The 25,925-nt window shown below is 40.5% G+C and overlaps 1 protein-coding gene across 1 annotated transcript; it reads right to left on the bottom strand.

The window, feature by feature from the left end:
* Positions 1 to 7,328: 7,328 nt before the first annotated feature.
* LOC120735954 (plexin-B2-like) lies at positions 7,329 to 23,494 on the bottom strand. The gene is made up of 14 exons (XM_040035793.1): positions 23,334 to 23,494; positions 23,176 to 23,242; positions 19,326 to 19,472; positions 18,987 to 19,064; positions 18,624 to 18,702; positions 15,414 to 15,514; positions 14,023 to 14,104; positions 13,776 to 13,927; positions 13,356 to 13,516; positions 10,501 to 10,648; positions 9,612 to 9,676; positions 9,113 to 9,188; positions 8,019 to 8,093; positions 7,329 to 7,477 (listed from the first exon to the last, which is right to left on the bottom strand). The coding sequence occupies exons 1-14, from the start codon at positions 23,402 to 23,404 to the stop codon at positions 7,373 to 7,375; spliced, it is 1,407 nt and encodes a 468-aa protein (XP_039891727.1). The 5' UTR covers positions 23,405 to 23,494; the 3' UTR covers positions 7,329 to 7,372.
* Between the last annotated feature and the right edge of the window lie 2,431 nt (positions 23,495 to 25,925).

Raw genomic sequence — 25,925 nt, 5'->3', positions numbered from 1 at the left:
CCAGGTCATTTAAAATTTTAAAAGTATACAAAAGGATTTTAAAAACGATACAGTATTTAACAGGAAAGTAACAAACAGGTTGGTCTAGTTGCCATAATTAGTGTAACACAGTGGAATGAGTGTTGAACAAAATGTGTATTAGTGATGTCCTCAACTTGGAAGATCTGAAAGGCACTCCAAGAGGCATTTAACCAATTTTTCATGAAGGATCAGAGGGTGTTAACAGAAGGTCCAAACAACATCTTCTAGGTATGTGAAACACTAAAACACTTTTAAAGTCAAAGATTGTATGCTGATTGTTCGTGTGATGGCACACTATGACAAAATGAAACACAACAACAACTTTCCTTATGTATAAATCTTTTATTGGATATTTGGACTTCCTAGATCTGGATTTTTCTGCCCACTTCTCCACTTCCTAAGAAGAGTCACCGATTTGGGCTTCAGTCCAGTCCAGACCAGTTGTAGTTACTGGTAGTGCTGTTACTGTCCATTTTAATGCTTTTAAACTTGGTCCAGTTCTTCCAAACCAACTGTTTCCAACAACAATGGTACAAGGACAAACAATGGCAGCGCTGATGTACAAAGAAAAGGCTGTTGGTAAAAGCATCAGTACCAGTGAGCGGTTTTCTTTAACAACTAGAAACTCTCAAAACTGTTCACGTGTTCTTCGTAAAACGTAAATTTTTCAAATACACTTTAGTTGTACATCATTTAAAACACAAAACACTAAACCTCAAATAACAGACGAATAAACTGACTTCACATCCCTGTGCATTCCAACATTTTCTGCACCTTTGCCCTGAAAGCCACTTCATTAAACCACAAACATCACACATTCACATCAAACTTCTGCACAGACCAAGAACTGCAGTTTACTGTGGGTGACAATTAACTCAGGTTGAATGAATATATGTTAACATATGTAGTCTTCATACATGGAACAAAATGTTGGGTGAACCAACCTTTGCCCCTGCACATTTGTGGCAGAGGAAAGTTTAAAAATGTGGATAAAGAAAAATTCAACAGTATATTTTTTTCTTCTGCTTTTCCTTTTAAAAATTGCCAGACCTTTGGGAGATGAAGAGCAATATGGTTGCCATAGTTTGATGATTTGTAGCTCAGTCACACTGGAGGACATAAAATTGAACAGCAACCTTGCAACTAGGAAAAAAAGTGGTGGTTGGCCGATGATTGAATATATTTTTTTTTTTATTTTGCTGTCAGAGACACTCCTCCAAGCAGCCATTTCAAATGCAACAGATTGCAAGTTCATTGCACACAGTTTAAATAATTTTGGTGGCACTGCGGTCTGTGACCACTCTAGAGTGACCGTAGCATTAAATTTGTGTTGTGTGCAAACTTTAAAAACTCTTATTTATTAGAGCTTTTGTTCCCCCCACCCCCCACTGTGATCTTGCGGTTATTAAACCCGCTATAAACATTAACATCCTTCTAGACACCTTTCTTTTTGGCTTTTACTTTCTCTTCCAGTCTTTAAGGCACTCACTGGTGGCAAAAAGAAGGCAGAAACAAGCAAGAGTTGGTGAAAGATAGGAGACAGTGAATCCCGATTATAATGAGGTCTTATCATATAAATGTAAATTGAGCACAGGGTTAGTTCAGAAAAGCCACAAAGCCAAGCCAGCTCTGCTGCACATCCAGTTGGCTTGTCTTTCATATGCCAGTTTTTTAAGCTGCTGTAAGGTCCCAGAATGGGCAGGAGGCAGAAATTACTTTCTTTCACTGTAGTGACTGAAATGTATTTGTAAAATCAGACTGAGCTCTGACCTCAGTAACACAATGGGAAACAGAGCTCAAACATTTCTAGCTAAAGTGGCTTTTAAAAGCCGGTCAAATTTTGCTTCGTGTGTTCCATTTCCTTACATCTGAACTGAAAAAAAACCTTTAAAAGATTAGAAGTTCCCCAATTTTACACAAAACTGCAATACAGTCCGAGAAAATTCCACACACAGCACTTGAGTGTTTTTGGTACCAAAGTGGTTCAAAGAAATCAAAGTGAAAACAAGCTAAGATGCATTTATATCTGGTGGTCATCTGGTGCCAGATTCTTATCAGAGCTTTGCAGTGTTTCCCATCAAGTACCAGAGACACTGCACTGGTTGTATTGCTCCACAGATTAAAGTTTGCGTTTGCGAGGCTTGAACACAAGAAATAAACATCTCCTGAAAAACGACCACACAACTTACAAACTGCACATTAAATCTTTGATATAAGTCGAGCTCTCATCTCAAGATCATCGTCTGGGTTCAGGAAGAAAAGAATAATGCAGATGTATCATGATTTTGTGTTGGCAATGAATAATGTGCAGCAAAAGAAAAAATAAATGAGTTCATTTAAACTTCTGTGGTGTAACAGCACCTTTTTTGATTTACACAAACATATGAACCAACAGTGAATGGGAAATATGCAGTTTTTGTTCCTCTTATTCACAGCTGACACGTTTCCTCACTGCCCTGCAAACTATTTTTGAAAATACTGAATCTTTTAGGGAGTTGTTAGCAGGTTATATTCCTGCAATACTGGGATTGTACAACTTTGCAGACTCAAAGTAGAACATGAGGTCAGAGAATATGGAAGATTTAAAATGCTTAAACAAAAAACACTCCTAAGTGTTTAGTTTTTGACTGAAAGGTGCTTCGGGCTGCTCCATCATTGCCCAAGCGGTCACCATAGTGGATGGATCCATGTTTGAGCTGGCACAGATTTAATATCTGATCACATGTTTATTTTAGCATTAAATTAAATGTTTTTGTTATTGCTAATTATTTTTGAAGACTTTAGATGCAAAAGCCTCTAAGCACCAGAATGTAGGAAGCTACTATTGTGTAGTTGTCCTTTCAAACCCACACTGAACACAGTGTGTTGGTAAAAATCGACACCCCACTTTGGCAGGAAAAGCCCACATGTCCACAGCACCACCAATGAGAAGATGCAAATAAGGTCATGTGATTTTCCGACAGGAACATTTCTTAGTTTGTTTAGGCCAACTTTACGCACTTTTACATGCATGTCTCAAATTACTTGACATGCAGGATGTAGGAGTTTGCCCAACAGGTCTATGTGTTTGTAGACTTTGAAAAAGTTTTTCGACAGCACTCGTGGGAGTGTCCTGTCAGGTCATGAGGTTATCAGTCCATGTAAAACTGAAAAAGTTGTTAATTTTGATTAATTTTTCATACATCATTATTTGACTAGGAATTTCATATTTATCATTTATTCTGAACAAAGTGTAGTATATCTGTGTAGGTTCTCAGTCCTCTTTTATATATTAGTCCAACCCCATGGTAGTATTCTTTCAGAATACCATGACCTCGACTTCAAGAAGTCCAGTCGCCTTTTTTCCAAACTCTTAAGTCCAAGGTGTAGTTATTGTTTGCTGTGACGGTTTGACATTTTTATAGACTGGCTTGTAGCACATGTTGACATTTTTTGTTTTACCAGCCTTAGTTGTTGTTCTTTTAGTTTTTTACTGTGTGGTGGGGCGTGGTCTGCAGCGCAGCCGCGGGGGGAGGCAGATGCACATGAGCGGCATCCACAATCACGCCTCACCCGTTTAAAACAGATGAACGGCCTGTCGTTGTTGGTGTGTGTTCGACTGGCGGCTGAAAAGATACAGCAACCAGTAATAAAGTATGCTGAAAGGTGTTGAGATGTGTGTCAACACCTTTCATGTGTCGTGCATCGTTTGCATTGTGTTATTCTTTCTCTTTTAATGTTTTCCATCATTGTTGTGCGTTTACTTATTTTAGTTGCATTTTAGTTTGTAAAGCACTTCATGGAGCATGAACTGTTGGAATTGTGCTATATAATAAACTTGACCTTGATTTAGATTGTTGCATATCACTTTTTTATCTTAAATTACATATTATGGATTTTTTTCCAGCTTCATCTTTAATGATTATTTTAAACATTTCCTATTTTTTGTCCCAAGACGTGGAAAAAAACGGCACAGTTGATCCAACTTTCATATTTACGAATAAGCCATTGCACTGCACTGAGAAAACATTTAAAGCAAAACATATCAGGCAGAGGTTTGTGAACCTGAAGTTTTCAAGTTTAGTTTATATGTTTAAGAGATAACTGATAGTGCTTACATTTATTAAACACGTTTTTAAAAGTGTTTCTTGGGTTTGTATGCTTTTTAAATCTTCCATATGATAAGGATGAAGGTGACAGACTGTTCAGAGGCCCAATCCATGTGCTGCCGGGTCTCATTGAACTGACTCCATGCAGTATCCTTTACTCATCCTTTAACTCTGATAACAATATTATGCATAATCCAAAAAATAGAGGCCATAAACAAGCAGATTTATTGCATTTTAACACTTTACCACCTTAAATTGAAGCTTTTTTCAAAGATCCTGTGATACCCTGTCTTCAGAAAACATGAAAGTAAGCAGACCTTCTCTTGCATGTGGACTTGAACAGAAAAATGGAAAACAAAAAGCAGTTATTTTTGCAAGGGGTACGGCAAAAGAAGCGAAACTGTACAGATTATAAAAGCAAAATCACGCACAAACAATAACAATTTTGGCTGTTCACATGATTAGGGCTGTTGTGATTCTTTTTGATTTTTTTTTTTGTTGTTGCAGTAAATAAAAAAGCCGCTTAACTAAAAACAAACAAACAAAAACAAATAAAAAACCCCACTTTATACACACACCCCTCACAGACAGTTTGCAAAAGAATAAAACTAAATGGTACCATGTCAGTCCATTAAAAGAAACATTCATGTTGGATATGGATATGCAAAGCCTCTGCCTAAAGCCTGCACACAAACAAACAACTTAAACAAACTAAATGAAATTATTCAGCTGTGATTCACAAGCACAGTATCATTAGCATAGAAACACATACTGCTGCTAACTGTAGAGAAAAAACTACATTTGGCCACAATACAAGGGGAACAAAACCTGCTGCTTTCTGGGTTTATATAACTCCTCGTACCCCGAATTCACTGTCCTTTGTTCCTCCATTGAGACCCCTGATTGGTCAGTGGTGTGTACCAATAGAGTAGAGCTGGGCGATATAAGATTTTTTCATATCACGATATGTTTTTTTTCATTTCAGGCGATAACGATATCTATCACGATATAAGCCAAATAACTATATTTGTAAGATTTAAATGTGCCGTTGCTCACAAGTAAAATGTGAAATAATCAGCAGCTTGTTTTTATTTAAATATTTATTTCCCATAATAAGTTCAACAGGGTAGATGTACTTAAGGAACATGAGACTTTTTCAGATAAATAAAGGCAAATATTGCAACTACACAAAAGGCAGCCGCTAAAGCGTTTAAGTTTCAAAATAGAACAACGAAACAGACTAAATTGTCAATTCCACTTAGAAAACAAAATATTAATTCTAAAAATAAATCTTAGTTTGTTTTACAGAAGAACAGACAAAACTGACTAACTTTTGTCAATATCAAATAAACTGAAAACTAAAAGGAAATTCTCAATCTGTCCTTGTTGTATAGCTGAGCTTTTCAAACAGTTTTAACAGTTACTTTAGTCTGACAAAAGCTGAATGACGAATTAGCGCTTTCAGTCAGAGCCTGAGGCTACGTCCACACGTACACGGTATTTTTGAAAACGGAGATTTTCCGTTTTCGTTTTAAAAAATAATCCCATCCACACATAAAGGGAGAAATGAAGGAAAACGCCGCTGTGAACATGCCAAAGCAGCAGGTGGAGCTAGATTCCTAACCGTGCAGAAATGTTGGCCAATCAGAAGTCTAGAAGCCTCGGTGGGAAAAAGTAAACAAAGCTGGGGCATAGAAGCAGAACGAGTCGTATGTGTGGAGGGACAGTAACTGTGTGTATATGTAAGCATTTAAACACTGCAGAGAGTAGAATTAACAGTAACAGTATTGTAGAAATTCATTTCACCGAAACAATAACGTGGCGCACAGTGTGACGTCAAAAAATGCACACACCTTTGACGCTGCGTTTTCTCTCGTTTTTCTAGTCCACACGTAAATGCAAAAACTGAGTTTCAAAAATATCCACCCTGGCCGGAGTTTTTAAAAATCTTCGTTTTCAGTGACCAAAAACGCAGTTACGTGTGGACGAAAGGTGCAAACGCATAGAAAAATCTGCGTTTTCAAAAATACCCGGGTACGTGTGGACGTAGCGACAATGCACCAGTTTATTGTATTTCCAGACTTGCTTTCGGCACAATTTACAGTGAACGCTACTCTGTTTTTTGTCAACTTGAAATAGCCGAAAATACCTTCACACTACGGAACTTCTATGGCTCTTCCGTTCGACAATCTCTCCGGCATTGGAACCATCATCTGTTTTCTCTTCGGTAACCTTCGGTCACGCTCGGTTGATTTTTCTAGTCGGCACACTCATTTCCTCCATTACCCGGGCAGTACGGTGGCTGGCTGCTTCCCAAACAAATACACATGTGCGGCTTGGCACTTGTGCTGTACGTAACAAGTCAACGTGACGTGACGCTGCGGCTGTGATTGGTTTGGCTCTGCGCTACTTAATTGGATTGGCTGTTCTTTTTTTTTCTTTTTTTTTTTAGAGGACAAGAGCAGCAAGGTCTATCGCGATAGTTTAATTTTTCTATCGAGAAAAAGTTATATCGCGATACATATCGTTATATCGCCCAGCTCTACCGTAGAGGTTTTCCCCATTTTATTCAAACTTAATCTTGTATAACTTTAGGATGAAATTCACCCCATATCCACAGTTTCCAGACTTCAGAAAGTGGTCAGAAAAGGTGCCCCAAAGCAGCTGCAATTCCAAAAAAGAGCAGAGTACCAAAAAAGGACATATTTGGGAATGCCTCATTTTCATGCTCATTCTTCAAAAAAATTCCAAAATCTGAAGCCTTCATTCTTGTGCGGCACGTTTTTCCTTCAGTCCTTACATGATGAAATTAAAATTTGTGGCACATTGAAGCCAAATACAGAAACAACAAGGTCCAAGGAGTACACCAACGTACATCCCAGGTACAATTAAAAAAATAACTCTGATTTCACACAACTTTCATCGCGCCATTTCATATCTCTCCTCGCAATTTTTTTTGAGATGCCAAGCAGAAGTACGCCATGTAGGTGTAGTAGAGATCAACACTTTAGTTTCCACCACTCCGGGTGTACGTTAACACTTTCCTCACCCCTCCAGACGTCCCATAACTCCTCCCCCTTTAGTCCTTCCTTTGGATCCACCGACCAATCCCCTCACCCCTGCCAAATACTTCAGTCATTACATGATTAAACATTCAGTGGAGTCCGTGAGCTCGCCATCCTTTGAGTCCTTGTGTTGAAAACAAAATCCTGTATTTTAGCATCCATAAGCTCCTCCCCCCGAACCCTCCTCGAGGTCTGGCGTCAAAGGTCGGTGACCTTATTCTCTAGGGCGGCAGCGACCTGTTGAAGGCGAAGGGTGAGCTGTTTGTTCTGGGCTGCTGGGTCCTCGTCCAGCGACTGGATTATCTGAAAGAAAAAAAAATTAAAACTGAAGCATATTTACGTCAATATGTGTAAAAGGTTTTATAGTTAATACAAAAAAATCCTCTGAGTAACTATAACCAGACGGAAAATCTTTCTTGTGCCGCCATCTAGTGGCTGTTTTATCCCAGCATAAAAAAATAAAAATGCAACGCTATATTAGAGGCAGATATATTAGATTTACTGGTTTACGCCTAAACTTAAAATTGAAAGCACTCTGTGGTATTCTCTTCGAACAGAAATCGAACAGAAAAAACAATATTTGGCAAATATGAGAGAAAAATCTGTTGCTTTTTAGGCTTATTAAACTTAATGCATCTTGATCACTCACTGAAGTTTTACCAACACTGGAAAAGTTTGTTATGAAAATAGTCGATATCAGTCCAGTGAAATAATAATCTGGATTTCTGTACAACTTATTTTAAGCTTAAATAACAATGATAACAGCTCTCTTCCCCCTTGTAGCTCATGGATTCAGCACACACAACAGCACAAAGGTAGATAAATTGAAAACAGCAGCTCTCACCACATCGTAGTACTTGCTGGCAAACTGGTACAGTTGATTTAAGGCCACCTGGGTGTTCAGCTTGTCTGTGTGTTGCTACAAAGGAGAGAGTATGAGCACAGTTCAGACAGGTGCTGCATCTACTTTCAAGTCTTAAGAAACATTTTTGAAGCTTTGCACACTTTTGATACTCAGAGGTTAATTAAAATAAAAATAAATGGATCCAAATATCTAAGTCTTAACTGGATGGAGCTGCTCAGGATTCAACCCGTGTTCTTTTGTGTAGTTTAGCAAATAGTTAAAATTGACTTGCTGCATTTTATATTCCATACTGATGCTCTACACCGAAAGCCACTTCATTAGGTACACCTGTTCAACTGCTCATTAAGGCAAGTCTCTAAATCAGCCAATCACATGGGAGTATCTCAGAGCCTGTAGGCATGTGGATGTGGTCAAGATGACCTGCTGAAGTTCAAGCTGATTATCAGAATGAGGAAGGTGATTGAAGTGACTTTGAACATAGCCAGAAGAGTCTGAATATTTCAGAAATTAATGATCTGATAGGACTTTGTCACACAATCATCTCTAGAGTTCACAGAAAAATAGTCAGAAAAAGAGAAAATGTCCAGGAAGCGGCAGTTCTCTGCCCGTTGAGGTCAGAGGAGAATCACCAGAAGCCTTCCAGCTGATAGGAAGACAACAGTGACTCAAACAACCACTCGTTACAACCACAGTGTGCAGAAAAGCATCTCTTAACATGTTAATCCTTAAAGCAGATGGGCTACAGCAGCAGAAGACTACACCAGGTGGTGCCGCTCCTCTTGGTAAAGAACAGGAAGCTGAAGCAGCCGACAAATCTGCAGCGGCTGTGCGATGCCATTGTGTCAATGTAGACGAGTATCTCTGAGGACAGTTTGCAGCACCTTGTCGAATCTGTGCCACGACGAATTAATGCAGATCGAAGGCAAATAGAAGATTCAACCCAGGACTGTCAAGGTATACTGTATAATCTTGTGTAATCTTCACCTGTTAGTTACTATAAGTAGTAACTACTTGCACATGCACTGCAGAGGGATGAAACATGCAACAAAGCACAAACAGAGGTTGGTTCATACCCTGGACACCTCAGCGAGGTGCGTGTTCATGTCCTGGTCACTGACTGGAACCATCTGCCTGATGCCCCTGTAGTAACTGTGGAAAGATACACAGTCAAAACAAACTATCAGGTGGTTTCTGTGAGTTCATTCAGAAAGAATCACGCAGTGGATCATCAGACGGCTGTCCTGATTAACCATTGAGGGTAATTGAACCCCGTAAAACATCACCTTCAGGATGTTTTACGGGGTTTTTCAAACAGCCTCCAAGCTCAGCAGCCGTGATTTCACCAAATATTAGAAAATCCAAAAGGACTGAAGCAAACATCTGTCAAACCACACCGACAAGAGCCATCAGTACAAAAGAAATGGTTAGTGATGCATGAAAAGACATTTGAGAGCTCACATTTTTACATTCAAACACGCTGCCATTTTTTAAATTTCACTCTGGTGTTCAGCCAAAACACCATTTCATATACACACGTTTCCTCTCTGAGGATATTTAGAAGTTTAAACTCACTCGTCGACCATCTTCTTGTACGTGGAAATCTCTTTTGCATAGAGTAGCTTGTTGCTGGGAGACTCCTGCAGCCAGAGAGAGAAAATAGATGAGCACGTTTGTATGAACACGACAAAAAAAAAAAAAAAAAAAAAAAAAAAAAAAAAAAAAAAAAAAAAGGTGGTAAATCTGCCTCCTCGTCATCAAAAAGTGTGAAAATGTAGCTTTCAGTTCAAGAAAAACACTCAAATAACAGAAGATTTCCCTCTACCTCTCAAAACGTTCCTGTCACAATGTCAGTGTGCACAGAAAGCAGGTTTTTGTAAATACCAACCAAAAACTACGCTGTACTTAAAATGCCACCTCTGGCTGTAAACACAGAAGTCCCGCCCACCCGCAGTTCAAATCTTATGTTAACGAGGGGCAGCCAATCAGAAGAAAGCTAGTTAAAAAGGAAAGTGGCTTTAAAAGTCTAAACAGTCTTTACTGCGATTACAAGAAAAACGTCCACAGGAGGGCGACAGAGAGCTGACTTTCACTTCAGTGTTCTCTCTGTTGATTTGACAACCATAAATTGCCTGAAAGAATCTCTGGTTGCTTCAGCAATCACAGAAATCCACCTAGCATAACCAAATATCTACTTTAAACACATTTTAAATGACGGCAAAAAGTGGACATCATCTGACTCTCTGGGGCTGTGAGGTTCTTCTCTTGTGTCCAAAACAGAAATTTACTGAGCTGATAAATAAATGGATCGCATATTTGGTTTAAAATAGCAGGAAATTGCTGAAATCACAGAAATTGCAGCGGGTAGTTGTGGTTGTAATTGAAAAATGGCCCAGATCGCTTCTCTCTCAGAGACATTCACAGGGTTACAAACATGGCGCTCTTTGAACGGACTGATGCTCACTCTGCTCAGCTTGTGCTCCGTCTTGGTGCAGGCGTCCATGAAGGTCTGTGCGATGACGTGCAGCGAAGCGTCCACCACCTCCGTCACGTGGACGTCGAAGATGAAGTGAGGGTTTCTCAGGATGTTCACCCAGAACCGCATAGGCAGGCTGAGGACACACAAAGACATCTGCTGCTTAAAGTCACGACTCTGGAATATTTTTCTTATTTGTTGTTGACCTGTTCGTGGCAATCATGTTTCATTTCGGTCGTTTTGGATGTCAGTACTGTAATTTTGTTCGTCTTTAGTTTTGGATGTCTATTGCCATTTTGTGTCTCTTTTTAAGAATTTTGTGGTCAGTTTATTTGTCTTTAAGTTGGTTTTGACCTGTTCGTAGATGATACAAGTCTTATTTGGGTATTTTTGTGTCTCTTTGTGGTCCTTTGGTCCTCTGTTTTCTTGAGTCCTTCTGGATGTGTTTGTGGTTAGTATGTGTTTTACTTTGGTTATTTTGGATTTCATGAAGGTAATTTTACTTTACATTGTTTTGGATCTCTGGAACCAATTCATGTTTCATTTAATATGTTAGTTTCTGTGTTTATCTTCAAACTTTTGTGTTTAATTTTAGTCATTTTGCATCTTTTTGTGAATATTTTTCTTCTTTTCGAGACCAATTTGCATCTCATTTTTGTTGGGTCATGGTTCTTTGCAGCTCTTTCCGGATCACTTTGTAAGTCCATTCAGCAATAGTTGGCCAAAAAACAAGAATTCTGTTTTTGTGATAAACCAAAAAATAAAATTTGCCAGAGTACGAGCTGAAAATGTGAAGCGATGGATCCGAAAGCTCGGCAGGTGGAGCAATGCTTACTAGGGATGGCTATCGTTTAGATTTTATCTGATACCAGTACCAAGCCGGTACTTTTGAAATGGTGCCGATGCTTAAACGGTGCTCGAACCGGTGCTTAAAGAATGGAGAACACACACTTTGTCCAAAAACCTCTCATGTTTAGCTGTTTCCCTCTTTTTCTTTGGTCATTTTAGCCTTTTTGGCCAGGGTGAAGGGAGCATCTGCCATCAAACAAGAAGACAGCCGCATGTGACTACGACGGTGTTTGCTAGTTCACCTTACATGCATTAATATAATAACGTGGTTAGCTTACTCAATGTAAACTACACATGAACAGCATTAAGCTACTCATGCAGAGAAGAACGGCTGCTGCTGCCATCATCATCCGTCATCATTTCTGCTACACTGGCAGGGCTAGGGGGCAGGACTCTCCTCTTCGGGTTCTTGGGGGGATGTTGCTAACTTCGGGACCGATAACAGGCACCACACCCGCAGTAGATGTGCACGGTGTGAGGTCTCGCAGCAGCTATCAAATACGGTGCATTTCTCGGCTTTTAACAACATGCTATACGTCGCCAGGTGTTTCATCAGTATTCGAGGTGTTACCTCCTTTGCACAGTATCACCATAAAGCACTTTGTTGCAGGCTGCTGAGTTTTGCATCTTTTGCTGTGAAGTACAGCCAGACTTTGACTTCACTTTTGGTGCATTTTTAATCTGTAGCTCTGCTCTAAAAGAACGAACGTACTACTACGCTTGCAAAGGTAAAATGATTGGCTAGAATTCAAAGTGTATGACATCTCAGGGGGAAAAAAAAGCACTGAAATAAAGCACCGAAATGCGCGCTGCTTTTCGGTCTGGTTACTACCGTTTATGTCAGAACTGGTGCCATTACCGGTACCCATCCCTAATGCTTACTGTAGTAGATGCTCAGTTTCAGACTTCAGGATGTAGCCGACGCTCCATTTCCCTTTACTCCTCCTTCTCTCCTTTCATCCCCCCACCCTCACTGCCTCCCCAGACCATAACCCCCATCAATAATTCACCAGAACTGATAAATATTTCATTTTACCAACTTGTTCAGATGTGTGTGTGTATGTGTGCCTCTGATGATTGACAGGCTTAGCTCAAGGCCAGTTTGAAAACAGAGAAGTTTGGACTTAAAAAAAAAAAAGAGGAAGAAAGAAAAAAAAAGCAATCTCCCCATCTCTCTCAGTTTCTCTATCCTTCTCCGTTGTGTCTGCTCCGTCATCGTTTATCTGCCCTGATAACAGCCTGTCAATTAAATCAGGCTTTTATGTGGTCCATGGCCCGGTTTAGAAGTGACGAGGACATAATTACTCCCTCCTTTGGCTGATGAAGTATCTCACACACAGACACACAGACACACACAGAGCAGTGAAGCAACATAATTATTTCTCTTAGCTGGTTTTCTTTGCAGGTTGTATCTCACGCCGAGATTCTCAGCAGCTTTGAAGATGAGCTGAATCAACTCATCTTCTGAGGCCTTTACTGACAGCATGATCCACATGAAGCCGTTAGAACAGTTTCAGGCCCACAAATCACTCATTCAGACGTTTCTTGTCGCCAGCATTTAAATCTCACAGTACATGATATCATCCTAGACCCAAAACAGCGGTGTCAGACTCAAAATCTGATCAAGTGGGCCAAGTTGACAAACAAACAAACACCTCTCTAAATGTTAACCTTTCTTATGTTACCGTCAAATGAGGGAAAACAGAGGTCAAGACTGCAGCAAGACCAAATGATGGTCCCTCTGTGCATTGAAGTCGGGAACCAGGTCTGCGACTTCTAAGTTATCGTCTTCAAAGCATCAAAATGGCAATAAACGCAAATACCAGTCAGCGAAGATGCAATAACACTGCTCGGCAACCTTATATAGGAATAACACCAGAATACAATCAGCTGGCAACCAGTTGAGTCGAGTTCCCTTTTGCACAGAGCTGTTTCACAGATGAGTTTTAGGTTACCTGGATAGCATACTTGGTGTTTTTGGTGAGTCTTTGTACCTGTTGGTCTTCCAGATGTGCAGCGTCTCCTCGTCTACATTGTCGTGTCTCTGCGCCTGCTCGTCCAAGAAATCAAAGAAGTATTTGACGGCCGGAGGGACGACGGAACTAGAGCACAGCACGCTGCGGAAGAAATTATCCACAAACTGCTGCAAAGTGCCCTGTAACACAAAGACACACAATGTTTTAAATGTATCTATTTAATATAGAAAAAAGGACCCTTCAGATTAAAAACATCTAAAAATTAAAATAAGAGTGTCCTGACAGTGCAATCAACAGAATTGCATCTGCTAATAACAAATACAAGCAGAAAAAACCCACAAATTAAGAAATATGAGAACTTCGTCATGTCTGCGAGTTTCAGCAGCAGAAACTCGCAGACATGACGGAAACATCTGCAGTGAAACTGCACAGCTGTACCTTAACAGACAGAAGCCTCGTCAGGTAGATCTCTGTGATTGCTTTGGTCATCGCTTTGTCCTTCATGCTGCCTCGCTTCGACTTCACCTCGTCAATTTCATCTGGCTGTCTCACCAGGTGGAAAGTGTTATCGTCCTCTAGCAGGGCGTTTTCTGCAGGCGAGACAGGACTGCATGAAGTTGATGTGTTTTTTTCACTCATGTGCATTTAAAAGTTGCAGAAAAAGTGTGTGTGTGTGTGGACGTACTCTCTTCATGGCTGTCTTGGTGCTGGTGGAAAGACTGTGTGTGCAAAACTCTGGACAGCACCAACGTGGCGTTGTCTCGAACCTGTAAGACAGGAAATCGGTTAGAAATTGAGGGAAGTGATGATTTTCTGTCTCACTGTAGCGTTCTCAATAAACAAATTTTCCTTAAATGTCAGAAGGGAGAGTGGACTGGACTGGCGTTTTAATTCCTGCTGGTCTTCGTGCAGCACGAGTCTCGAGAGGCTCGCCATTTCTCTACGCTTCCACTTGTTGGTGATTTTGGTGCAGAAGTAAAGAGCTCAGCTCAACACAGAGAAACAGACATGATTAAAAACACCCAGAGAGCGCAGAGGGAACACCGACTTGCTCAGGACCCCAACATTCCTATGGAAGAGGTGAGGGTGTACTTAGTTTTTCACATGACTTTAGTTTACATGTGAAAAAGAAAATCAATAACTGCACTGGTGCTGAACGGCACTAATCTACATTAAAATTGCTGTGCAAAAACATTTTGACCAAAATAAAAACAGACAAGTCCAAGAAGGAAACAACAAAGGTAAATAAAATAGATACATTTAGGATAGATGAGGAAAAGTTAATTGATTGCATGTTCTCTCCTTCCACAGTCCACATGTGTATTAAAGTAACTGGTGATTCTACACTGTGCTGAACGTGAGTGTGAATGGTTGTGTTTCTCTGAGTTAGCCCTGGCGACCTATCCACGATGTAACCTGACTCTCACCCAGTGAAAGCTGAGTTGGGCTCCAGCCCCACCGGATAAGCACTTAAGAAACAGATGGATAAAACACGATAAAAGGTTAACGTCTGAACTGATTTAGGAGAAGATCCTTTTTCTGTGAGTCTCGTCTGCAGGCGTCCTGCATTGGATGGGCAGTAACACACTAATAATATTTTTCATCTAATAATATAAAAAAAATGTTTGTTTTTTTAAAATGATGCCACATTAACACTTTTACCCAGTATTACCAAAGCATTCATGACCTCAGTGCATGTGATGAGTGTAAATCTTCATCCTGATGAGTAAAGACTTCAGTTCAGGGATTTCTGGGACAGTTTTCTCTTATTTGACGGCCTCATGAGACAAACAAGTAATTCTTGAGTGATGTTGGACTTTTTAAACCGCTCCACTGCATGTAGGACAGTTTCAGTCCACGGAGATGCATTTAACCTTGTTTGTACAGGATCACAGCAGCAGCGGTGGGAGGTGTGGCATCGCTGTGCTTGCTTGCAATTGACCTCATCTTTAACAAACAGCAGTTTAACCATCAGGAAATGACAGGAAGTGTTTGGTAATAAGACACTCAGCAGGATGAAGGAAAAGGGGAAACGACACAGGGCAGAAATAGGCATGTGCAGCAGGTGGAACTCACGTTGTAATGAGCCAGTGTGTTGAGTCTCTTCCAGCGTCCTTCCTTCTGGGATGTGAGGTCGAGGTCAGAAAGGATCTGACCCGTGGAGCCGGGACGCCACTCTGCAGGGACAAGGAGAAGGAAATTAACATGTAATTTAGCATAAAAGTGATGGTGTGCCAACCTGATCCATGTGTGTGAATCATTGGAGGTACAGTGGGATATGCTCCTACCATCACTCCTCTCAACACTTATTGTGTTCAATAGGTTGCCCAGTATTGGATATTTCTGATACGGGATGGGATAGGTCCAAAGTACCTGGGCTTAAATCTACACCTTGCGGATGGTTCAGATGGTTTCTTACACACAGCTAAGAAAAAGGAAGTTATGCCCATAAAAATCTTGACTGGATGATCCATCAGTCAGACAGATCGACAAACCAAAGTGACCACAGGGCAGCCTGGCCGTGATAGATTCCCATGTTAGCAACATAAGACTAAATACTCCACAGAAAAAGAGGCAGACTGATGCCAGTTTATCTTGTTACCTTGGAAATGGTCACTTTGAAAATGGCTTTGGTCTCACAATCAGTTGTCGTCTTCAAAGCAACGTTGGCACACCAAGATGGCGATAAAGTGGTATCAAGACTGAGGCAGCCTGCTAACAGTCTGCTATGGGTTTGTGAATGAATGCACTCAAATCGGCAATTACATGCAGTTCATTTGTGATAATAGAGTTATTTATTGTGATAAACTGGCACTTTTAACTAAAACATTCAGAGTCAAATTATTCTACAAATAGTCACGGTGACGAAGAATGGCCATCCAACTACAAAATGACACAGGCAACCAGTCCAGTTCCCTTTTGCAAAGAGACGTGTCCCAGACGAGTTGTGCTTATAGACCGATTCAGATAGTTTGCAACATGTCGGCAACCTGGATGGGTGAGGTTGAGGCACACTTAACTGCCAATCACCAGAATTACTTGTAATCGCTCACTAACGGCAAAAAATTAAAAAAACAACAACAAAAACACCCAAAACTTTAATCAACAGAAAGTAGAAGGCCCAAACACTAATGTACTAAGAACTAATGAAATCAAAGACCCGCTGAGTCGGTACAATCTTAATTCAGACATTTTTGTAAACATATTCAGGTTGCCTGTCAGCAGCAAACAAGCAATAAACAACAGAGTCCACAACCGACCCATTTGGCTCCCAAATGACCTTTTGAAAAGCCCACAGCGTCATCAATTACCTGACAGCAAAACAATCAATAAAAGCAGAATGCAGCGCCCATCAGGCCGACCCAATCTAGCACCAGCTTAGGAACAAGTCAGCGATAGTTAACATGTGGTTAGGCGATTTTTGCCATCTTTGAAAGTTTGTGGATGAAAAACTCTGGCAGGTACTCGCATTCAGAAAAGCACTTAGCAGGAGATCAAATGATTATCATCAGTCTGTCATCACACCTCTATAGCAGCAGCATTACAACCTACTGAGGTCCGGGGAGAAGAAAATGGATTCTGTTTTGAATCTTGTGAGATTCCAGCTGTTTGCCTGATAAAAACTCTGCTGCAGTGGATGGAAATGCAGCCGTAGAAAGGACACATGCTGCTGAATATTACAAGATCTTTACATCTTAAAACTTCCTGTTTGAAGTGGTGAATTATTCCTGTACTTTCATACCCAGCAATAACTGTTTGAAAGTTTAGACGGCACACACTAGAATGGCTGTTATATGTGATTCAGCTGCAGTGGGAATTCTCTGTGGGATTAATGAAATTCTCTGTCTCAGGATGCTACGGGGTATTTAAGGTCAACCCTGAAATCCAGCTAATCCTTATTCACGGCACGTCTCACTTCCCTTATAGAAGCCTTGTAGTCTTTTAGTGGCCTGACAGACCTGTTTAAACATCACTGCAGCTTCATGCTTAATCTTTACAATCAAGTTAAAACATCTGGGTGTGTGGTATCTGGAGGGAGGGACTATTAAAGTGAAAGAAACACTTTTTTTCCCAAAACCTGCATCTGTGTGAGGCTAATCTGATGTAGAGGATGACCTGTTTTCTCCTTGCAGTACTTAAACTGTCAGTGAAATGCAAACGTGAATCATTAACTGGCGATGAGTCTTTCACATTCTTTACAGAATTATTTTATTTCTGCCACATTAGAGGGTTTTCCAGCACGAACGGCCTGCTGGACTAACATAGATTAGATTAGACCCTTTAAATTTTATTTATTTTTTAACCATTCAGAGATGCTCTTGCTGGTATGTTTTCAGATTCATAGCTCAGCAGGCCACAAACTGATGGCCAGAGATTCTCCTTCAGGATTTTCTGGTCGAGAGCAGGATTCATGTTTCCATCAACTACGGCAAGTCGTCCTGAAGCAGTGAAGAAGCCCCAGACCATCACACTACCACCACCATGTTTAGCTGCTGGTATGATGTTTCTTTTTATGAAATGCTGTATTAGGTTTAATCCAGATGTAACGGGACTCAAATTTCATAAAGAAAGTTCAGCTTTTGTCTCGCCAATCCACAAAGTTTTTTTCCCCAAACTTTTGGGGATCATCCAGATGTTTTTTTGGTAAATATGAGACGAGCCTTTCTGTTCTTTTTGGTCAGCAGTGCTTTTCTCCTTGAACTCTCCCATTGTTGCCATTTTGCACAGTTCTTTCTTATTGTTGAATCCTGAACTCTGACCTTAACTGAGAGGCCTGCAGTTCTTTAGATGTTGTCCTGGGTTCATTTGTGACTTCTTGGATGAGTCATGGATGAGCTCTTGGAGTAATTTTGGTCGGCCAGTCACTCCCGGGACTCTTCTTCATTTGTGGATAATGGCGCCGTGGATAGACTTTCCCATCAGTTTCTTAACATTGTGGCATGATCATGTCACTTTTTGTTATGTTTTAGTCTACTTCACCTTGTAAAACAGGTTCTAGTTTAGTGATTACTGGATTCACTCATAGTAATCTGATCTGTAGACTGACAGCTGTTCCAGGTGTGCAGCTCAGGAAAGGACACACGTGAGGAAAACAGGACTTATTTAGGTGACATTATAGTTTTAAGGTCTATCTAAATGTCAAAAAAGCTAAATATTCTTTATATACTCCACTCCCACCACCACAAATATTGTTGTAACCCAGGAGTTTAAGATGCTGAACGCTGGGTGTAATAATCAATAATTTGTATTTTTCCTAGCTGCTTAATGATTGTCTTTGTTTCTTACCCAGTGCAACACTCTCCACCTTTGGTCTCTGAGAATACGGCAGATTTCTGTACACCTGATCGATGATCTTCTCTTTCACCTGCAGAGCACAAAATTACAAATTCACCTGCCATAATGTCAACTCAAAACACAGACAATGATATCTCATTCACATTTATTAGCTGCAGAATATCGACAGACAGAAGTTTTACAACTACCTCAAACTATTCTAGACATTCGATCAGTTTTAAGGACAAAGTGCAGGGTGGCAGGGAAAGATACGGCAAAGCTTCTCTTCGTTTTTAAACTCAGCCAGAGATCAAACAGTCCTGACGACAACGACCAAAAAAAAATGTAACTCTGAAAATAGAAGAAGATTCTCACCTGGGAGATTGTGTCACAGTTCAACACCTTCACCGGAGTCACATCTGGTCCCTCCCCATGCACCAACACCTGCAAAGTCTGACAGCACAAACACACCGGGAAGATGCAAGAAGGTAAAAGTGGAGCCACAAGTGAAGGCTTGTTTTCATTATGCAACCAACGACCCAAAGCATGACTCATTCTGGAGCTGGGGGTCTGCTCTGATGGACAACTGACACACCTCCCTCTCCCTGGCTGCTGCTGCTATCAAACCGGTGAGATACATAAGCTCTCCAACTTAACGTGTGTGTAAAAGTGTGAAGGAAGACTGCACACTGCGGTGCTTTTGTTCATACTGACCAGCACAGAGTACTCGACGTCATCTCCCAGCAGTCCCGTGTCGTTCAGCGTGTATTTGGCCTTCTTCATCTTGGCATCCACGGGACCCTTCTCAATCTGGTGCTTCAAGGCCTTGAACAGTTTGTACAGAGGCTCTCCTGCCGTGTCCTGAAACAAAGACATCAACGTCTTAAAAAAAGAGTTAAGGTCTCATAAAAATCTAGTATCGTTCTTTTATAAATAAGCCATAACTCTCATCTGTGCTATTTACTATGGATTACCAAAGATTTCTAGTAGTAAAAACCAGCAGTCCACTGACCCTAACATGACCATTGAATTTGTGTTTAAAATGTTTTTTGATTGATGTATACTAAGAACAATGGAAAAGTCCAATGAATCCAGTGAACACAAGAGAAAGACAATTGGCAGATTTACACAAATTCTGAAAGTTTCTTGGAGCCATGTCTTAATAACTGCAGATTCCAAGATGATCAGTTAAAAACAACTTTCCGGAAGTACAAGTTACACAGATGTGTCACTACTTTGCCAAGGTCTCAAAGAAGATCCAAACTGCCACTCTCGGATGATATGAAACTGGTTAGGATGCTGAGAAATAGCCCTGCTGGACAACAGCGTCACTGTCCACAGGAAAGAGTTTTAGATTACCGTGCGCTGAGAGAAAAATCTGAGCTGCCCTGAAATCGACAACTTCAAGGTCGACTGAAATTTTGTAGCTGCACACACGGATGATCTAAATGTCTTTGAGAAAAGTTTTATGTTTCGCCACAATGATGAGATGTATGTTTGAACACTGTTTCCAACTGTCAAGGATGGTGGTGTAGCACCACGCTCTGGGTTGGTACAACTGCACAAAGTCCAAAATCACCACTCATGCCCATGAGGAGTAGCTGTAAACTTCTGATCACAACTGTACGGGCCTTTAATTACTGATTCAATATTGACTGTTTGTGTTTCTGTGCTAGCCCTATGACAGACTGGGGAATTGACCACCCACTGACAGCTGGTAAAAGCTCCAGCGCTCCCAACAACCCTGAGTTGGATAACTGGTTAAGAAAATATATCTATGTATATTTATTAATAACAAGTGTAACTGTTTACTAAAGTTAAATATCAATTTATACTGTATTTTTATTAACTGTGTTCACCATAATAGTAGAATTTAAGGTTTATTAAATATAAAAAGGAGACAAAGAAGGTTGTTTTCTCACTATTGAAATTATTAAAGTACTTATATTTTATAATTTCTCAGTTTTCTCTGACAAATTATGCCAAACTGCCCCCCCCCCCACACTCCAAAAAAAAAGAAAAGAAAAACAAAACAAAAAAACCCATTACATACAGAATGAAAGACAAACAAAAGAGTTTTGAAAAAGGACTGCAGACCCTTTTGTATTATGTGGAAGCTTTGGATCTGTCAGGGTGTCAGTCACAACAGACGTTTCTTTATTTTAGTTGTTAGTTGCAGGTTTTTTCTGCTTTTTGAACTGCTGAACAGATTTTTTTTCTTTATGTGAATTTTCACATTTTGTTTTCTTTGTGAAAAGTGAGAGGCAGTTTGTTATTCTTTTTTTGTCTTGTGGGTTTCCTGTTGTTCAGATTTAGTATCCTGCTGTTTGAATTTGAACTCTCTGGATATGTTAAACTTTTTAGTCCAGGGCCCTATTTCAGGAAGCCGGTTTAGAAAACTCAGAGTGAAAAACGATACTCAGGGTTGAGTAACCCCGAACTGTCCAACTCGGAATATTCGGTTTCAGAAAGGCTGATAACAATTAGTTCAGTCAACGCGGAGTTGCTTTAACCCCAAGTTAAGCGCACGCACGAGGATACATAAAGCCCTGATTAGTGGAGCACAGATTAAGCGAGTCACCATGGAGACGGAGGGAAAGAAGGCGCGGTCAATGTATTTTACAGCGCTTGAGGCCGAAATTCTGATGGCAGCATATGCCGATAACATGCAAATTGCGTGGAAAAAAAGTAACACAGCCTCAGCTGCAAAAGAAAGGGAGCATGCATGGCAAAACAAAGCCGACAGAGTCAATGCGTGAGTGTTAATTTAAACATTGATCTAGGGATTTCCACCCATTTAACACGTTACTTTATTATATTTTATTTTTTATTTTATACATTTGATTTTGTGATGTGATTTGAGCGCAGGTGCAACCCAACAGGCCCCAAACGTTCCTGGCAGCAAGTAAAAATGAAATATAAAAATATAGTCCAAACAGGTAAGGTGTAATTGTATTATGAGCCATAGTGCTTGGTCTGTTTGTCCGATGTAAATCAATTGCAGTTAGAGGCTACATTAATTTTCTTTCTGTAAGCACTTATTGAAATTATCTGAGCACATTACAAGTACATATTTGCTTACTCTGTATGCTCAAATGTGACCCGTTATAGCCAACAGAAAAAAAAGCGGAGGCCCGAAAAAACAGGTGGGGGTCCTCCACCACCACCACTCACAGAGGCTGAGCAGTTGGCTTCCACATTTGTGATAATGTTGGCAGCATCACATATGATCTTCACAGTGCAGAGAACACAAATTAGCATCCATTACTATAATGAAATAATTTGTTAGTTTGAAATGCTACAGGGAACTATGTACCTGTACATTAATGCTGTGGAAAGACTTCCTGTTCACATAGTCTCCTTCATTTACTGAAGGAGCAATGATTGGAATGTGAGTGCCATCTATACAGCCAATCACGCCTGGGAACCGTGAACATAAATGTAAAATTTAAGTAGTAGTTCAAGTATCACCACATCATGAATTAAGTTTCGTTCATCCTGATACCTGCAACTTGTGGAATCCCTCTTTGATAAATCGTGTGGGTCTATGACCGGGGAACACCACAAACGAGTACAGGAGACGTTTCAGTGCAACTGTAACATTCCTGACTGCCCGACAGACGGTAGCCTTGGAAACGTGCTCAGCGTCACCAATATTATACAGAAAGCTCCCGTTTGCAAAAAACCGAAGTGCAATACAAATAATATGTACAGAACTGAGAGGATGTCCGCGATGTGTCACATGAGCAATATTAGGCCTGAGGATGTTATTCAAATGAATTATAGATTGTGCTGAAAAACGGTAACGTTCACACAGGAAATCATCAGGAAATGATAAAATGTCCGAACGCGCTCTAATCACTCTCTCCCGGCGGAGAGCTCTGCGGAGAATTTGGGCTTCAACATCTACTGGCTCCTCAAGGAAGGGGCACGCCATGTCTGACACTTCCTACAGTCAGGTTTCCGACAAGAGGCAGAGAAGGTCAGGGTTAGTTGAAGTAAACCTGCTAGGGGGCAGGTTAGCTTCACGGAGTGTGTCGTCATAGTAACTCACTCAGGATTAATCTAAAACTCGCTTTGTGAAACCGAAAACCCAGAGTTTTCGTTAACTCAGGGTATACTTACTCAGAGTTTGCACTAAACCGGCTTCCTGAAATAGGGCCCAGGTCATAAATACATTCGCAGCACAACTGCTGGTCTCTATGAAAACATAAAGCATGTCCGTGGTGTAAACTTTCTCTGGAGCTGAAGCATGAACTGTGTTTATTATGAGTGTGTTAAATTATAGAAACTAATGCACAGCGTATCTGCAGCTGCTGTCAGAGTAAACAGCAAAAATCCCAAATTGGTCAAAACAAAACACACACCAAGCACAAAAATACAGGTTTAAGATCTGCTTTCAGTAGGAAGGAAAGTTTATTAGAGTCAATTATAACTGAGGAACAAAGAGGAGAGGCAGAAAAAAGCAGGAAAGAGAAACAGATCGAAGAGACAAGGACATAAAAACAAATCGAAGGAAAGGAATGTGTGACACGGAGTAAGTGAAAAAGAAAATCAGTGTTACCCTGAGGAACTGATAGAGGCAGATGGACATCCAATTACAAAGCATCCTCTCCACCACTGTCTCTGACCTAGATACACAAACAGAGGGAAACATTAGATCACTTTTCCATCACTACGACATTCACAGAATAAACCACCGAGTCTCTGTCCTGTCCTCACCTCCTGAGCATGAGTTTGGGGTTTTTGTTCTGCACATGCTCGTCCATCAGCTCCAGCAGCAGCGTCCTCATGATGTCCGTGTAATACTCCAGTTTGCCGTGCAGCGCCACCGTCAACAGAGAGGCGAAATAACCCCGAGATCCGGGCGTTAAAGTCTGGACGTCTCTTCCAGCGTGTGGATAAACTACACATATGACAGTAAATTTAATGATAATAAATACATGAATAGAAATAGATACAAGACAGAAAAATAAGCAGGAAAATTTAAAAAAACTGAGCTGGAAGAAGAATAAGAGAAAGAGGAAAATCCACTTCAAATCTTCAAACTCACATTTATGAGAAACGTTTTGCTGTTCAGCAGGTTGGAGAACTGGTTGAGCGCCTGAGCCACAGTGGCCCTGCGGGCTTCTGGGATTTGTAGTTTTCCCGTGATCATGGGTCCATTGGCGCCGTCCTTGGAGGGCAGGCAGAAATTTCGGTTGGGTAGGGTTTTGTAGTCCAGGAAGGGGATGCGACCTTCGCTCAGGTCACTGGTGTGGTCTTCCATTTCAATCATGAGATCTGATAGAGACAAAAAGGAAAACCATCAGAAAATGTGTGAAAACATGTTAAAACAAGAAGTAGTGCAGGAAATAATGGATTAAGCAGAAGGAATATTCTTTTCTTAATTTCTTCTTCTGCTGTATGTATATTCATATATACTGCGACAATAATGTTTAGATCACACATTTCCAATAATCTGTTTATGTACTGCTCTAGTTACAGAGTTCCAGGCAGCTGTTCCACTCTTGGCTCTGTATGATGTCAATAAGAGTTGATATTGCTGACATCGCAGGTCAGAAGAAAACTGGCTTAAATAAAAAGGAGCCACCACAAAATGAAGGCTTCACTGAGGGTCAGGACAAGATAAAGAAGCATTATTTTGAACTGAGGATCATGCTAAGCTACTCTAGTGAAGTCCACACACTTGACTGTTTAAGAAGGGACCAGTGTATCTTGAATTTTTTCTCTTTATTTAAAATTTATTTGATTTACATTTTCAAAAGCTTTTCATGAGGCGTTCAGAGAACTTTGGTAATGTAGGCCCATGTCTCCATGCTTTCATATCTTGTAAATATGCAGAGCATTCACTTCATTAGAATGAAATCCTAATTTCATTTTATTTGAACCTCAAGATGCAATGGCACTCATGTAGAGAGACTGATTTCCAGCATTGGTGCATCAAATGCAAATGGTTTGGTCTTATTGGACACTCAAAGCATGTCACACAAATTCCAATGCATTTTTCCAGCAGTCCCAATTATAACTTCAAGGAAGCGACATCCTCAGACTACACAAATCGAGGTGGCTGCTATTTAAAATGTGTATAAAGTGGTCTTTAATTTGCTGTGGAGGACATGGCCGTGAAAATCTTTGGCTCAGAGACACGACAGGGCTTTTAAAACTATCAAAAGAACAGGGGCTTACATTTATGGGGAAACTACTGTTAAGTTTTATGACTGCTTGTTATTTGGAATTTAGAATGAGCGGATTTAATTGGATGGAGCAGAAACATACTTGGGTCCATGACTTAATTGGCTCTGCTTACCGCTGGATTCTTAGATCATTAGAAAATCCCTGCCTGATAAATAAGGCCAGAGCTTAAGGACAAAAAAAATCCTGATTATTCTCAGCTGCAGACGACTTTAGTCAGACTGTACTCACTTTTCCAGCTAAAGGAAAGGCTTTGAAAGACTGGAAGAAATCAATAAGTTAGAGGTTATTGTGATAGGAGAGAACTTGTAAGTGGTATTGTGTGTAGGAAAATTCAGGAAAATTATAGGAACATTTCATGGTAGGTAACAGTTACCCTCAGTGCTTTATGTTTGTTTTTTCACTTTGTTATTTCACCTTTTGTCACCATGAAAATCATTAGTGCGTCTCTCACATCTCTGATGGTAAACCAATGTGAAGACTCCCATTAATCAGCATGAGCTAATTAAGCAGCTCTCACATATAAACAAGAAAAAACAAGCTTTAACTGTAATTAAGAAGCGTAACATAAACAAATGGAATAGCCAAACTTCTTTATAGTTTCCACGATTTTTACCTCACCACAGTAGATGTTCAAAATGCAGATATTTAGAAGTTAACAAACTCAAATGGCAGCAGATACGGTATGTACCAACACCACAGTGGTGTACCAAGAATGGGAAAAGATTATAGGCGTATTCACACTGGAGAAACGCCTTGCCTCTGTACATACTGGAAGAAGACTGAGCCACCCATGGGCTTCAAAGCTTCATCAGAGCACTCACATTTTATGATTTTCTTGAACAGTCCATTAATTAAAGTGTGTTTATTTGTCTCTATCTTTATAAATATGGACACCTGACTGAATATTCCTGCTTTCAGGGCCTGCTGACCTAAACAGAGTTCCTTGTCAGGCATCAGATGAAGCCAAAAAAGCTCCACCAAAGGCCTGAAGGGAAAGATTCTGATGTTTGAGCCAAAGCGCTGCACGATCTGCTGACCTCCGCTGGCAGAGGTTCACAGAGTGCCAAAGTGGTGATGTGCTCCAATCTGTGAACCAACGGGTGACGAGATGCAGAC

Source organism: Simochromis diagramma, unplaced genomic scaffold, assembly GCF_900408965.1.
Source record: "Simochromis diagramma unplaced genomic scaffold, fSimDia1.1 OVJJ01000816.1, whole genome shotgun sequence".
Lineage (NCBI taxonomy): Eukaryota > Metazoa > Chordata > Actinopteri > Cichliformes > Cichlidae > Simochromis > Simochromis diagramma.
The sequence above is the reverse complement of the archived record's forward strand: the minus strand, read 5'-3'. Positions and strand labels throughout refer to the sequence as shown.